This window comes from Sus scrofa, chromosome 5 (assembly GCF_000003025.6).
Source record: "Sus scrofa isolate TJ Tabasco breed Duroc chromosome 5, Sscrofa11.1, whole genome shotgun sequence".
Classification (NCBI taxonomy): domain Eukaryota; kingdom Metazoa; phylum Chordata; class Mammalia; order Artiodactyla; family Suidae; genus Sus; species Sus scrofa.
Window position 1 is genome coordinate 15,319,836 of NC_010447.5, and position 15,534 is coordinate 15,335,369.

At 50.0% G+C, this 15,534-nt stretch overlaps 1 protein-coding gene across 3 annotated transcripts; it reads left to right on the forward strand.

Moving 5' to 3' along the window:
* DNAJC22 (DnaJ heat shock protein family (Hsp40) member C22) lies at positions 2,654-15,203 on the forward strand. Of its 3 annotated transcripts, none has more exons than XM_005655559.3 (4): positions 2,654-3,084; positions 3,859-4,815; positions 5,558-5,739; positions 14,902-15,203. In XM_005655559.3, the coding sequence occupies exons 2-4, from the start codon at positions 3,976-3,978 to the stop codon at positions 14,933-14,935; spliced, it is 1,056 nt and encodes a 351-aa protein (XP_005655616.1). In that variant the 5' UTR covers positions 2,654-3,084; positions 3,859-3,975; the 3' UTR covers positions 14,936-15,203. The 3 variants fall into 3 exon arrangements, with proteins under 3 accessions (XP_005655616.1, XP_003355426.1, XP_020947260.1); XM_003355378.4 differs by having other exon boundaries at positions 2,654-2,936; XM_021091601.1 differs by lacking the exon at positions 14,902-15,203 and having other exon boundaries at positions 2,654-2,936; positions 5,558-5,743.

The window sequence follows — 15,534 nt, forward strand, 5'->3', positions numbered from 1 at the left end:
GCAAATTTGACATTTTTAAATCCCGAGCCTTACAGGGATCGATGCGGCCCGGGGGCCCCGCCCGGGGTCGATATTCCTGATTGGGAAGCGGCCGCTGCGCGGAGCCGGCGTGTAAATCACCCGGACTGGGGGAGGGGGCGCAGGAGCCAACTGCTTCCCCGGCGCGCGCAGCCAGGCGGGGTCCCGGCCCGGGCCCAACCCAAGGGCGAAGGAATGCGGAGACAGACAGGCCTTAGAGACCCTGAGAGAAGCCCGCCCATGGGCTCCCCCTCCCCCGCCCAGCTCTGCTAACTCTGCGGCCCGACTCCTGTCTCGCTTCAGCGGCCTCCACCCTCCGTTGCCCCTGGAGCCGCCGGGGAGGCCGGTGTCGGAGCCAGCCATGCGGCGGCTCCTCTCCGGCCGCTCCCGCGGGGCCTGGGCTTCGGCGGCGGCGGCTGTCACGAAGCCGACAGGCCGGGCCGGCCGGGAAGGGGAGGGTGGCGGGGGAAGAGATGGGGGTGGGGGGGAGGCTGGCGCGGATCTGGCTCACAGTGGGCGCGCAACAGATGTTTGCGGAATTGAGGGACAGCAAGGTGGCGTGGGCACCAAGTGGCGAGCAGCCCCTGACCGAGGCGCGGGCGAGGCAGGGGGCGGCCCAGACCTGTCGGGGGTGGGAGTTGGGGGCCATCCAGCGGGGGTGAGGAGGCCCCCGGGGGGGCAATCTGGGGAGGCTGAGCTGGATAGACCCCTCTCTGTGCGACCAGGGTAGCAGAGAACAAAAGAGAATCGAGTGAGAAGGCAAGTTCTGGCTCCTTTTACAGCCGCTCCTGCCCTCCAAGCCTCTCAGTTCTCTCTTGGGGAAATCGAGGCAGCCGAGGCTGAGAACGGCCAGGAAGGTTAAAAGCGCTATCAGCAACGAGGCTGGGGCAGCAACCAGAATTCTCCCGTGGGTCTCTGGATTCACCTGCCCGCCCCCGGTCCGCTAGCGGGTAATAATACTCGACCACGACCCCCACGGCAGCTCAGACCCTCCCCTCCCGCTTCAGCTTGTCAGATCCCCCACTCCCCACCCGGCGCCAGTTTATAGAACAACAATTTGGGGAAAACAATCCGGGCCGAGTGACGGCCCCGTAATTGTGACAAAGTGAGTGCGGGCGGCTGGAGAGAGCGCTAGGGCGGGAGCGCGGCGGGGCGAGGCGCAGGCAGGGGCGCCTCCCGCTCGCCCCGCCGCCCTCGCGTTCACATTCCGGTCATCTCCCATCCCTCTCCTTGACTCTTCTCCAATTCTTCTTCTCCCGGCTCTTCGCGCCTCCCTTCTCTTGTTCCTCCATCGCTCTTCCCTTTCCTCTCGGTAACGGCTCTTCTCCCGCCCCTGCCCCGCCGCAGCCCCCTCCCCGGGGCGCCTTTTCCTCTCTCACTTCTCCCTCTCTCCTCCGCCCCCCCACTTGTTTCTCCATCTTTTTCTCGCGCTCAATCGCCCTTGGGGCCCTGGCTCGCACCTCACAACGCGCTTCTCTACCACCCGTGTCCAGGCTTCCTGAGATCGAGCCCTTAGCCCCCTTCCCGGCCCCCACTCGCTGGGAGGCCGGAGCAGCCCAGCACCCAGGGGTTCTTCTAGCGGCTCGCGGCAGCCCCGGGGCCCAGGCGGCCTGCCCTCTTCCCTCCCCCTCCCGCCGCTGCCTCTCCAACCCCTCTCCCTGCGCCCAGAGCTAGTTTGTTTGTCCAGCGGCGGCTGCTGCCGCGCGAGCTGTTTGCCGAGCTTAGCGCGCCGCCGCGCACTGGCGGCCCAATTAAGTCTCATTCATTATTCAACGCCCCTTCGGCCCCCGCCCCCCAGCTGGCGGCTCCGGCGTCGTTCCGGGGTCCCTCACAGCCCTGGCCCCTCAGTGAGCCCTAGGGGGCAATATGCGAAGCCGCATTCCCTCCCCAGGCCGGGATAAAGACTGAGGGGGCTGGGAATGTGGAGGGAACAGAAACTGTCTGTCGACTGCAGGGAGGCCTTCCAAACCCACTCTACCCCCAGGTCAAATCTGGGGGACCTGGGAGATCCCCGCGTTTCCTTTACAGAGGAGGAAACAGGCCCAACAAATAGCAAGACTTGGCCAAGGTCACCTAGCAGGACTGGAGACCACGACACTGAAATGAAGGCACTTGCGTCCCCCTTCCATCTCAGCATCGAGGCAGGAGGACGCAGGCTGTTCTGGTGGGGAGACCGTCATTCCCACCCCTTTTTCTCCCGGAACTCCCTTTCGCCAAAGTCAGGGAAATACAGAGGATTTGGTGTTCCTGAGGGATGGGGAGGCTCCTCGGGTCTCAGGTTCAGATCTAAATGTAGCGCCCCCGACTGACAGGCCTGGAGGCAGGGCAGGGAGGCTAATTCCACCGGACAGTCCGTCTCTACAGACAGCCTTAGAGGAATTGGAAGTGGAGCCATCCAAGGCACCGGGGCAGTGGAGTACGGAGAAGGGAGTGTAGCCTGAGGTGAGGGAGGAGTCACATACCTATTGGTGGGAGTGAATGAGAGCGATCAAGCGCTGGTCTGTGCGTTTATAATGGCCCAACCGGGGCTTCCTTGCTGGGGCAGTTGGGCCAAGGTGAGCCTGGAGACCCGCCCGTCACGGTCAGCGCGCAAGCGGCAGCGCCACCTGGTGGTTGTGGTGTCGCGGTGCAGGTGCACTCGGCCTGGAGTGGGCGCCATGCAAGCCAGGTTGAGCTTGGGGAGGCTGAATACGCAGCGGAAAACCTTAGACGAGCCCTACCTTGAAAGGTGATCCCTACCCGGGCCGGGAGGGCCTTGGGGAGGGGCCTGGCCAGGACGGCCCGACTTCCGTGACACGGCAAACACAGAAAGACAAAGTCCATTTGGATGGAATCGGAGCGGAGAGAGAGGGGCCATTTTGACTCTGGGGTCAAAGGGAATGACCGATCTACTGGGGTCCGGGAGCGGAGGCACCCAGGTATGGCTGCTCACCCTGGGACCAGCAGGTGGTGGCTCGTGGGCGTGCCCCCATTCTGTGTAGAGGAGAGACACTGGCAGGCACACTTTGGCATCTGGTTTGATATTCTGGGGGTTCGTCTGGTCGCTGCGGCTTCTGAGAGACTCAGGTCTGTTCTGGAAGGAGGTGGACGAATTGTAGGGTGCCAGGGTCTAAGGTCAAAATGTAGTTTTCCAGAGCTGGAGGGAATTCAGAACCTCTTGCAACTTTGGCTTGTGGGAAGATTTCCTCTTCTGGAGAGATGGGAGACTGGAAAGGGGCTAAAACCTCTGCCAACTGAAGGCAGCCCTCTCAAGAGTGGAGAAGCCTGCGGCGAAGGGTGTGTAGCAGGGGACTTTAAAAATGTGTAGGAACTGAAGATCAGTGGGTTAAAGGATCAGTCTGTGGTGTAGGTTGGCAGCTGTAGCCCTTTTATTTTTTTGGTCTTTTTAGGGCCGCACCTGTGGCACATGGAGGTTCCATGGCAGCTGTAGCTCTGATTTGACCCCTAGCCTGGGAACTTGCATATGCTGAGGTGTGGCCCTAAAAATAAAACGTGTAGGAACTTTCGAAGGACATTGTATTCACTCCTATTCACTCCGCCCCCCAACCCATGTGTCTTTCCAGGAGGTCAGTGGTCTGAGGAGAGGTCTGAAAGTTAAACTTCTGCTTTTTTTGTCCATGTACTGAGTTCTTGGTTACTCAGCTGAAAGCATTTAAAACATTCCTCCCCCTTAAATTTGGAGTCACTGTGGTTGTGAAAAGCAGAGATGAGGTTCTAGACGGAGGGTATGGGAGAACCACAATTTCAGGGACATTCAGGAAGATTAGTATTGGAAGGAAAAATGGTTACTCTGTTGGGACCTGGATATAATCTTATGACCGCTTTTTTCCATGACTTAAGGTCCAAGGATAACTTTGGGGCCATGACTGCCATGATTCTCACAGTGGATCCCGGATTTCTGCATTCCAAGCAATGGCAGGTGCCACTGGACTTGTTCTGAGAACTTTTTCCTAAAGGATGGCCAAGGGGCTCCTGATGACCTATGCCCTTTGGGCTATAGGGGGCCCTGCTGGGCTCCACCACCTGTACCTGGGGCGGGACAGCCATGCACTGCTCTGGATGCTTACCCTGGGAGGGGGTGGGCTAGGCTGGCTCTGGGAATTCTGGAAGCTCCCAAGCTTTGTAGCGCAGGCCAACAGAGCCCAGGGGCAGAGGCAGAGCTCAGGAAGGGGGACACCCCCTCTGAGCCCCATTCGCTTTGCAGCTCAGATGATAGTGGGCATCTATTTTGGCCTTGTGGCTCTCATTAGCCTTTCCTTCATGGCCAGCTTCTATATTGTGGGCCTCCCACTGGCAGTTGGCTTAGGAGTCTTGCTGGTAGCTGCTGTTGGCAACCAGACCTCAGACTTTAAGCACACCCTAGGGGTGGCCTTTCTTATTTCCCCTATCTTCTATGGCCGCCCCATAGCCATCCTGCCCATCAGCTTGGCTGCCAGCATCACAGCCCAGAAGCATCGCCGCTACAAAACTTCAACTGGGTCAGAGACGCTCAGTGTGCGGCTCTACCGCCTGGGCTTGGCTTATCTGGCTTTCACAGGCCCGCTAGCATACAGCGCCCTCTGCAACACAGCCACCACCCTCAGCTATGTGGCAGAGACCCTTGGTTCCTTCTTGAGTTGGTTCAGTTTCTTCCCCCTCCTTGGCCACCTGATGGAGTCTGTCCTCCTTCTGCCTTACCGAGTCTGGAGTCTGCTGGTGGGAGATTATGGCTTCAGCAGCGGCTACTTCCAGGAGTGGGAGAAGCTATATGAGTTTGTTCAGAGTTTTCAGGATGAGAAGCGTCAGCTGGCATACCAGGTAAGCTTTTCTCCCCTCTCATTCCTGTCTGGGATGGCTCCGGGAGTTCAGCTAAGCCTCATTGGAGCTGGGGCCCCTTATATGGAAGTACTCTTTTCACATCTGCTGGCTCAGGGCCCAGAAGGGTGTCCTGGCTTCTTTGGGCTTCTGTGTGCCATGGATGAAGGTGCAGAGGCTCTGAAAGGGAGTGGGAAAAGATACATTTGTATTATTTACTTTTTATTGAGGTATGACATAAAGTACACTCATTTTATGTATATGCCTGTGTAACTACCACTCAGACAAAGGCATGGGATATTTCTAGTGCTACGAAGATTTCAGAGTTCCTGTCATGGCTCAGGGGAAACGAATCTGACTAGGAACCATGATGTTGCGGGTTCGATTCCCTGGCCTCACTCAGTGGGTTGAGGATCTGGCGTTGCCGTGAACTGTGGTGTAGGTTGCAGACACGGCTCGAATCCTGTATTGCTGTGGCTGTGGTGTAGGCCAGCAGCTGTAGTTCTGATTTGACCCCTAGCCTGGGAACCTCCATATGCTGCTGGTGTGGCCCTAAAAAAACACAAAAGACCAAAAAAAAAAAAAAAAAAAAAAAAAAAAAGCTGAAATTCCAATCTGAGGCTCTGTGCCTTTCCCACCAGCAAGTGGAAGCCAATTCCAGCCTGATTTGGGAAGGAAGCAGGGAGAGGCCCAGGAGCCCTGACAACCTATGAGGTTCTGACTTGTTAGCTTCTGGTTCCCTAAGGTTTTGGGTCTTGCCGAGGGGGCAACAAATGAAGAAATACATCACAGATACCGGGAGCTGGTGAAGATCTGGCACCCTGACCACAATCGGCACCAGCCGGAAGAAGCTCAGCGGCACTTCCTGGAGATCCAGGCTGCCTATGAAGTCCTGAGTCAGCCCAGGAAGCCCAGGGGGTCCTGGAGGTGAGAAGAAATGTCCTGGCAAAACTGGGTAGCTTGTCTCAGCCTGGCTTTGCCCACGTGGGGCATCCCAATGGTATTAAAGAAACTGCTACTTGCCATGGAGGTGAGAAAACCTTAAGGGGTGAGAAAGCTTTTGTGGTGGAAGAATGTATTTATGTTTTAAATTTCTGAATTCTCGGCTACTATATTCCTGACCAATTTTTCTTAAAAGCCAGATGGTGAGGAAGTTTTCATGTGGCTCACTGAATTAAGGACCTGGTGTCACTGCAATGGCTCTGGTCGCTTGCTGTGGCATGGCTTCAATCCCTGACTAGGAAACTTCCTTGTGCTGCAGGTGCAGCCAAACAAAACAACCAGATAGTGAAGTGAAAGATGTATTATAAAACCAATAAAATATCTCTTAGAGACTATACCACCTTATTTCACCCCAGTACATTGGTGAATGATGAAGGACATTTATGCAACAATTTTTTTTTTTTTTTTGGCTGCGCCTGGGGCATGTGGAATTTCCCAGGCCAGAGATGGAAACCTCACTACAAGAGTTCCCATTGTGGCACAGGGGAAACGAATTTGACTAGGAACCATGAGGTTGTGTGTTGGATCCCTGGCCTCACTCAGTGGGTTAAGGATGTGGCATGGCTATGAGCTGTGGTGTAAACCGGCAGCTGTAGCTCTGATTCAACCCCTAGCCTGGGAACCTCCATATGCTGCAGGTGCTGCCCTAAAAAGCAAAAAAAAAAAAAAAAAAAGATAAAGAAAACTTACTGCAGCTGACTCCTTAACCCACTGAGCCACCAGGGAACTCCATAATGTTTTTCACTGAGTTAGGTGACTGAAGAAAAATATAAGGGGTCTAATATTTCACAAGGTGTCTTGTGACAAGAAGATTTGATCTATTCTGTGGACTACCAAGGCGTAAGACTGGGGTTAAGTTTCAAAGTTGCAGAAAAATATTTTAATTCCACTTATAGGAGAACTTTCTAGGAGTTACACTTTTCCCAAGAAGGAACAAGCTGCCGAAGGGTAGGGGTAATTCTCCCATCACAGACTCTTCTGCCTGGAGGATGTGGAGAGCCCTCGAACCACACACAGGGGGGCGGGCTGGTTGAATTTTGTCAGGTCCTCCTGAAACTTGGCATTTAATTCCGAGTTACACACTCTGCTCCCTAGTTGCTAACCGTCCTGTGCGGGGGGTGGGGGTAGAAACACAGGCACACTGATATCAAAGTTCACTTTGTTTAGTGTTTTTTTGTTTGTTTGTTTTGCTTTTTACTTTTTAGAGCTGCATATGGAAGTTCCCAGGCTAGGGGTTGAATTGGAGCTGCAGCTGCCGGCCTACACCATGGCCACAGCAATGTGGCCAGATCTGAGCCATGTCTGTGACCACACCACAGCTCATGACAATGCCAAACACTTAACCCACTGGGCAGGGCCAGGGATGGAACATGCATATGCTCATGGATACCAGTCAGATTTGTTATTGATAAGCCCGAATGGGATCTCCTTTTTTTTTGTCTTTTTGCCATTTCTTGGGCCGCTCCCATGGCATATGGAGGTTCCCAGGCTGGGGGTCTAATCGGAGCTGTAGCCACTGGCCTACGCCAGAGCCACAGCAACTTGGGATCCGAGCCACGTCTGCAACCTACACCACAGCTCAGGGCAACGCCGGATCCTTAACCCACTGAGCAAGGGCAGGGACCGAATCCACAACCTCATGGTTCTTAGTTGGATTCGTTAACCACTGCACCACGACGGGAACTCCCCGAATGGGATCTCCTTGTTCAGTGTTTTGAACTATGTCCTAAGAGGTATAAATAAAATGCACTGGAAAATTGCAGAAGGGGAATTCTCATTGTGGCTCAGTGGGTTTAAAACCTGATATAGTCTCTGTGAGGATGCAGGTTTGATCCCTGGCCTCGGTCAGTAGGTTAAGGATCCAGGCAAGCTGTGGTGTAGGTCTCAGATACAGCTCGGATCCTGCATTGCTATGGCTATGGCATAGGCTGGCAGCTGTAGCTCCAATTCGATCCCTAACCTGAGAATATCCATATGCCATGGGTGTGACCATAAAAAGAAAGAAAAAAAAAATTGCAGGAGCAGGTGACGTTTTATGGGGACTTGGGAGAATTCATGATTTTATATCTCATGTGCTTTTTTTTTTTTTTTGTCTTTTTGCTATTTCTTGGGCCGCTCCTGCAGCATATGGAGGTTCCCAGGCTAGGGGTCGAATCGGAGCTGTAGCTGCCAGCCTATGCCAGAGCTACAACAACGCAGGATCCAAGTAGCGTCTGCAACCTACACCACAGCTCACGGCAACGCCGGATCTTTAACCCACTGCGCAAGGCCAGGAATTGAACCCGCAACCTCATGGTTCCTAGTCGGATTTGTTAACCACTGAGCCACGATGGGAACTCCTATCTCATGTGCTTTTATGCGGACTTTGGAAAACCCTAGGGAACCAACAGCTTGAGCATCTCAAGGGGGCCTTATTTAATTCCCAAGTGTGGAAGAAACAGCCCAGGATGCCTCAGTTTGCAGAGGAAGACTGGAGACCAGCAAGGTTAATATTATGTACCTTTCTCCAGCTTTCTTGCTCTTTTTTCTTTTCTTTTTTTTTTTTTTTGGTATGTGCATATTTCACACTTTTCTTTTTTCTGGAAGTTAACTCTGAGTGGTATATGGTGTATTTTTCTTTTTCTTTTCTTTTTTTTTGTCTTTTTAGGGCCGCACCTGCAGCATTTGGAAGTTCCCAGGCTAGAGGTCAAATAAGAGTTGTAGCTTCCCGCCTACGACACAGCCACAGCAATGTGGGATCTTAGCCAAGTCTGTGACCTACACCACCGCTCACGGCAATGCTGGATCTTAACCCCCTGAGCGAGGCCAGCAATTGAACCCCTGTCCTCATGGATACTAGTCAGGTTCATTACTGCTGAGCCATGATGGGAACTCCTGTATTCTTTAAAAGTAATAGAATTATTTTGGCTAGTACTCCCTACTGATTAAAAAATAGTCCGATCAGGAGTTCCCATTGTGGCATAGCGGAAACAAATCTGACTAGGAATCATGAGGTTGTGGGTTCAATCCCTGGCCTCACTCAGTGGGTTAAGGATCTGGCGTGGCCGTGGGCTGTAGGGTAGGTGGCAGATGCGGCTCGGTTCCTGCATTGCTGTGGCTGTAGCATAGGCCAGCAGCTATAGCTCTGATTGTATACACTGATATACATTTCCTTTGAAAAACACAATTTGTCTAAGTAGCACATGGAATTTGAATGAGGCATTTTCATAGGCTATTAGTAACTTACTAACATGATATGTAGTACTATATCTATAAAATGTAAATATATGAAAAATAGTCCTGGGAATTCCCATCATGGTACAGCGGAAATGAATTTGTCTAGTATCCATGAGGATTCCGGCTCGATCCTTGGTCTCACTCAGTAGGTCAGTGATCCCGGCGTTGCCATGAGCTGTGGTGTAAGTCGCAGATGTGGCTCAGATCCTGTGTTGCTGTGGCTGTGGTGTAGGCCAGCAGCTGCAGTTCCAATTCGACCCTAGCCTGGGAATTTCCATATGCTGTGGGTGCTGCCCTAAAAGGCAAAAAAGAAAAAAAAAGAGTCTGTGAGAAAAAAGAGACAAAAGAGGCTTTACTTGATTTGGACAATTATTTTACAGTTCCCAAATTTTCTTATGAGTTTTTGTTATAAAAATATGGCATATTTTATTCAAATGAGAACTATTGGTGAGCAGTTTGTATTTTTCCAACATGAGCAATACTAGAATAGATATCTTTATTCTATTCTTTATTCTTATTCCGAGGCACATATTTTGTTTTCTTGAGGCTAGATTCCAATAAGTGGTAATGTAGGGTCAAAGAGAGTGTATGCTTTATTTATTTATTTATTTATTTTATTTATTTTTTCTTGTCTTTTTGCTATTCCTTGGGCCGCTCCCTCAGCATATGGAGGTTCCCAGGCTAGGGGTCGAATTGGAGCTGTAGCCTCCGGCCTACACCAGAGCCATAGCAACTCTGAGAGTGTATGCTTTAAATTTTGATTGATATTGTATCAGGTGACTTTTGGAAAAGATTGTAACAATCTACACTTCCACCAACAGTACAAGTAGCTTTTTCTTTGTCATGGGTATGGACTGCTACCACTCTTTTAAATTTTGGCCAAATTGGATTTCCCATCGTGGCTAGTGGTTAATGAATCCGACTAGGAACCGCGAGGTTGTGGGTTTGATCCCTGGCCTTGCTCAGTGGGTTAAAGATCTGGCGATGCCGTGAGCTGTGGTGTAGGTCACAGACGTGGCTCGAATCCCATGTTGCTTGGCTCTGGCGTAGGCCGGCAGCTACAGCTCCCATTAGACCCCTAAACTGGGAACCTCCATATGCCGCGGGAGTGGCCCTAGAAAAGGCAAAAAAAAAAAAATTTTTTTTTGGCAAGATGATCGGTGGGAAATAGTTTCTGATGACTTCAATTTGCATTTCCCTGACTCTTAGTGAAGTTTGGCATATTTTCAAATTTTATTGGGCACTTGCATTTCCTGTTCAGTGACCTGCCTGATCATATCATCTATGTATTTTTTTTTTTAATTGTGTTCCTATTTTTCTCTGTGGAGTCTATTTTCTTGATATCTTTGCTTGATTGAAACCTTAGTCCTTTATTACATGTGCTGTAGATATTTTCCGCCCAATATATGGTTGGTCTTTTGACTTTATTTTTGTATTTTTATTTATTTTTTGCTTTTTAGGGCCACACCTGAGGCATATGGAGGTTCCCAGGCTAGGGATCTAATTGGATCTGTAGCCACTGGCCTACGCCACAGCCAAGCAACTCGGGATCTGAGCGGCATCTGCCATCTACACCACAGCTCACGGCAACACTGGATCCTTAACCCACTGAGCAAGGCCAGGATTTAACCTGTCACCTCATGGTTCCTAGTCAGATTCATTTCCGCTGTGCCACGACAGGAACGCCAACGGTGTAACATTTAAATAATAGCATATACTTTTAAGAGATTGCTGCGATAAAGAAGCTAGCATATGCAGAGTGAGCAAATATAGCTAGAATTCCCTTTCCTCTTTTCAGCCTATATAAGGAACTATGGCTTGAGTGTCTAGTGAGTTACTGGTATAGAATGAAATTTCTACAGGTAAGGCTGAATTTTCCTAGAGTGTATTAGTGTATTTTGTATTTAAAAACAAATTCCTTGGCGTTCTCACTGTGATGCAATGGGATCAGCAGCGTCTCTGGAGCTCTGGGATGCAGGTTTGATCCCTGGCCCTGTGCACTGGGTTAAGGATCCGGCATTGCCACAGCTGCAGTGTAGGTTGCAGCTCTAGCTGGGATCTGATCCCTGGCTGGGGAACTCCATATGCCATGGGGTGGCCAAAAAGGGAAAAAATTCCTTTTGGTCTCCTATAAATCCCTGTATGAATGCTTTCATATAATGGTTAGAAAGAATGGAGTTCCCGTCGCGGCGCAGTGGTTAACGAATCCGACTAGGAACCATGAGGTTGTGGGTTCGGTCCCTGCCCTTGCTCAGTGGGTCAAGGTTCCGGCGTTGCCGTGAGCTGTGGTGTAGGTCGCAGACGCGGCTCGGATCCCGCGTTGCTGTGGCTCTGGCGTAGGCTGGCAGCTACAGCTCCGATTCGACCCCTAGCCGGGGAACCTCCATATGCCATGGGAGCGGCCCAAGAAATAGCAAAAAGACAAAAAAAAGAAAAAAAAAAAAAGAAAGAATAAGAATGATGGATTGTGTTGTGTGTTGTGATGATAGGGTTACAAGTGGTCCTCTCCCCTTCTTTTTTTAATGGCTGCACCCCTGGCATAAGGAAGTTTCTAGGCCAGGGATTAAATCCTAGCCGCAGCTGCAGCAATGCCAGACCTTTTAACCCACTGTGCTGGACAGGAAGCAGATCCTTGCCTCTGCAGTGACCAGAGCTGCTGCAATTGGATTCTTAAAGCACTGTGCCACAACCAGAATGCTGAGACGCTCTTGTTTTATAGTTAAGAAAATGCCAGGAGTTCCCTTTGTGGCACAGTGGAAACAAATCCGACTAATATCCATGAGGATGCAGGTTCAATTCCTGGCCTCGCTCAGTGGGTCAAGGATCCAGTGTTGCTGTGAGCTATGGTGTAGGTCGCAGATGCAGCTTGGATCCCACATTGCTGTGGCTGTGGCATAGGCTGGAAGCTGCAGCTCTGATTCAACCCCTAGCCTGGGAACTTCCATATGCCGTGGGTGCAGCAAGAAAGACAGACAGACAGACAGAAAGAGGAGATTCCAGCCTTTCTTAGCTGTTTATGGGGAACCAGGAAAGTGGGGTTGGGTTTGGTCATTTGTGGATGACTGTTTTAAAATGGGACAGAGCTCCTCTGGGCCAGTAGTGACAGCAGAATTCCTTCGAATGAGAACACCTCTGCAGGTAAGATGAACGTCATGGGAAGGAGATGGGGAACTGCTTGTAAGGTGGCCCTTTTCACCTGCAGATTCTTTTTGCCTTTTCTAAGACCGCTCCCGAGGCATATGGAGGTTTCCAGGCTGGGGGTCTAATCAGAGCTATAGCCATCAGCCTACGCCAGAGCCACAGCAACATGGGATCCGAGCCAGGTCTGCGACCTGCACCACAGCTCATGGCCAGGGGTCGAACCTGCCGTGGTTCCATGATGCGTTAACCACTGTGCCACGACGGGAACTCCTCTCACCTGCAGATTCTCCTTGTGGAACTCTATTGGCATCCTTGGCAGATTCATTTCGATTAGGGAAGCTGTCCCCTGACAGCTAGAGTCTCAGTCCTTCTATGCAGAAGAGCAGAGGGGTTTCAAGTTTATGAAGCATGGGTGGTCTGCCATCCAACTCTTACCCCACTGGTCACTTTAGTGTGGATTGGTGTTAAGATTCCCACAGGAGAGAGGTTTGCGGGTGTGGGCTGCAGCACTAGGTGAAAAATGAGAAAGTTAGAGAATGTTTACCTCTTAGCAGGAAAGACTATTTGATTAAACTATCTTTGGATTTTATCTTCCCTCTTGTCCTGGCCCGTGTGCAGGTACTGAAATCGAGTGTTTTTCAGGATTAAGCTACCTTCCTACCTTCTAGATGTCCTACCTCTGAGGACATCTAGATATTCATGTATCTAATGCTGTAGCCTAGCCATGTTTTTGAAAAAAAAGAAATGGAGGCGTTTCCATCATGGCTCAGTGGTTAATGAATCTGACTAGGAACCATGAGGTTGCGTGTTCGATCCCTGGCCTAGCTCAGTGGGTTAAGGATCCAGCGTTGCTTGTAAGCTGTTGGTGTAGGTCGAAGACACGGCTCAGATCCCATGCTGCTGTGGCTCTGGCATAGGCTGCTGGCTACAGTTCAGATTAGACCCCTAGCCTGGGGACCTCTATATGCCATGGGTACAGCCCTAGAAAAGACCAAAAGAAAAAAGAAAAAAGAAAAAAAGAAAAAAAGAAACGGAGCGAATCATGTGAATTTAGAATGTCTAGAAGGAAATTCTGCTTTGTCACCAGAGCTGTGACATTATAATCACTAAGACTTTTCTGGGACTGTGCTTCCCCAAGGACCTGATAGAGTGAAAATCAGCTGAAAGTAGAAATTCACTATAAAATAATTGTTTTTAAAAAAATGCAACCAAGGAGTTCCCGTCGTGGCGCAGTGGTTAACGAATCCGACTAGGAACCATGAGGTTGCGGGTTCGGTCCCTGCCCTTGCTCAGTGGGTTAACGATCTGGCGTTGCCGTGAGCTGTGGTGTAGGTTGCAGACGCGGCTCGGATCCCGCGTTGCTGTGGCTCTGGCGTAGGCCGGTGGCCACAGCTCCGATTCAACCCCTAACCTGGGAACCTCCATATGCCGCAGGAGCGGCCCAAGAAATAGCAACAACAACAACAAAAAGACAAAAAGACAAAAAAAAAAAAAAAAAAAAAAAGTGGAAAAAAAAAATGCAACCAAGATATTAGCAAGTGAATGGTCTTCCTTATTCTCTACCTGAGTTGATGTAATGAAATCCAATGCTTTTATAGTCTTCTGCTCCTACAAATAAAAATGTAGAGACCTGGAGTTCCCCTCGTGCCTCAGCGGTAACAAACCCAGCTGGTATCCATGAGGATGCAGGCTCCATCCCCAGCCTTATCAGTGGGTTAAAGATCTGGTGTTGCTGTAAGCTGCCATGTAGGTCGCAGACGAGGCTTGGATCTGGCATTGGCTGTGGTGTAGTGTAGGCCAGCAGCAGCTCTGATTTGATGCCTTGCCTGGGAACTTGTATATGCCGAGGGTGTGGCCCTAAAAAGCAAAAAAAAAAAAAAAGCACAGACCCATTAAAGAGTTAGAAGGGAACTGAGAAGGCCCCTACCCCAAGTATGCATCTGGTGCAGCATCTTGAGAATAGTTTGCCTCACAGATGACCATACTGGCTTGCTTTCTTTCTTTCTTTTTTCTTTTCTTTTTTTTTTTTTTTTTTTGGTCTTTTTAGGGCCACACCCATAGCATATGGTAGTTTCCAGGCTAGGGGTCAAATCGGAGCTGCAGCTGCTGGCCTACACCACAGCCACAGCAACTAGGGATCCTAGCCGCATCTCACAGCAATATCAGACCCTTAACCCACTGAGCAAGGCCAGGGATCAAACCCATATCCTCATGGATACTAGTCAGGTTCGTTAAGTGCTGAGCCATGATGGGAACTCCTGAACATTCTTAATTGTTATTTTATTTATTTATTTTTTTTGGTCTTTTTGCCTTTTTCTAGGGCCGCTTCCCTTGGCATATGGAGGTTCCCCGGCTAGGGGTCGAATCGGAGCTGTAGCCACCGGCCTACGCCAGAGCCACAGCAACTCGGGATCCGAGCTGCGTCTGTGACCCACACCACAGCTCACGGCAAAGCCAGATCCTTAACCCACTGTGCAAGGCCAGGGATCAAACCCGAAACCTCGAGGTTCCTAGTCAGATTCATTAGCCACTGCGCCACGGTGGGAACTCCAATTGTTGTTCTTTTATTAGACTGAAATTTGCTTCCCTGAAATTTCTTTCTAGATCTGCCCTCTCTTGGTACAAAGAACAAAAACTGACCAAAAAAAAAAAAAAAAAAAAAAAAAAAAAACCTTTCTTGGGAAGAACCTGCCTTTTACCTCATATCCTTCCAAATCTTCCCTTTTCCAGATTAAACACCGCCTTGTTTAAGGAAGCGCTGTAGTTCAGTAGAGAGAAGACGGATGGAGAAGGAGATGGATTCTCCTTCTGCCACTGGCATGACCAGGATGAGCCACTTTACCATCGGGTCCCAGTTTTTTCCCTGTAAGGTGAAGAAGTTGGACTTTGTTAAGATCGCTTTTCTCACTGGATTCTGGGTTTTTAACTGTTCATCTGGGGCTTGTGTTAAATCGTTTGGTTTGTCATCTTCTCTGCCCTCTTGTGGACACTGTCTTGGGAAGAAAATAAAATATTTAATTGCTCAAAAACAATATAAGGGCCATTTCCCTCCATAAAATATTTCACCTGTATCAAACTCTTTTAGTTTATTCATCTTCCCTTCTCGTTCCCATCCATAGACGTATGTAATTGAATCATATCAGGGATACAATTTTATAGTTTTTCCCCCTCACTGAATCATAAGCCTTTATATATATATTACTATGAAGACTTCATACATATATATTTTTTATAGAAATATAATTCACATACCATAAATTTACCCTTTTAAAGTACACAGTTTAGGAGTTCGTGTTGTGGCTCAGCAGAAATGAACCTTACCAGCATCCATGAAGATGCAGATTTGATCCCTGGCCTCACTCA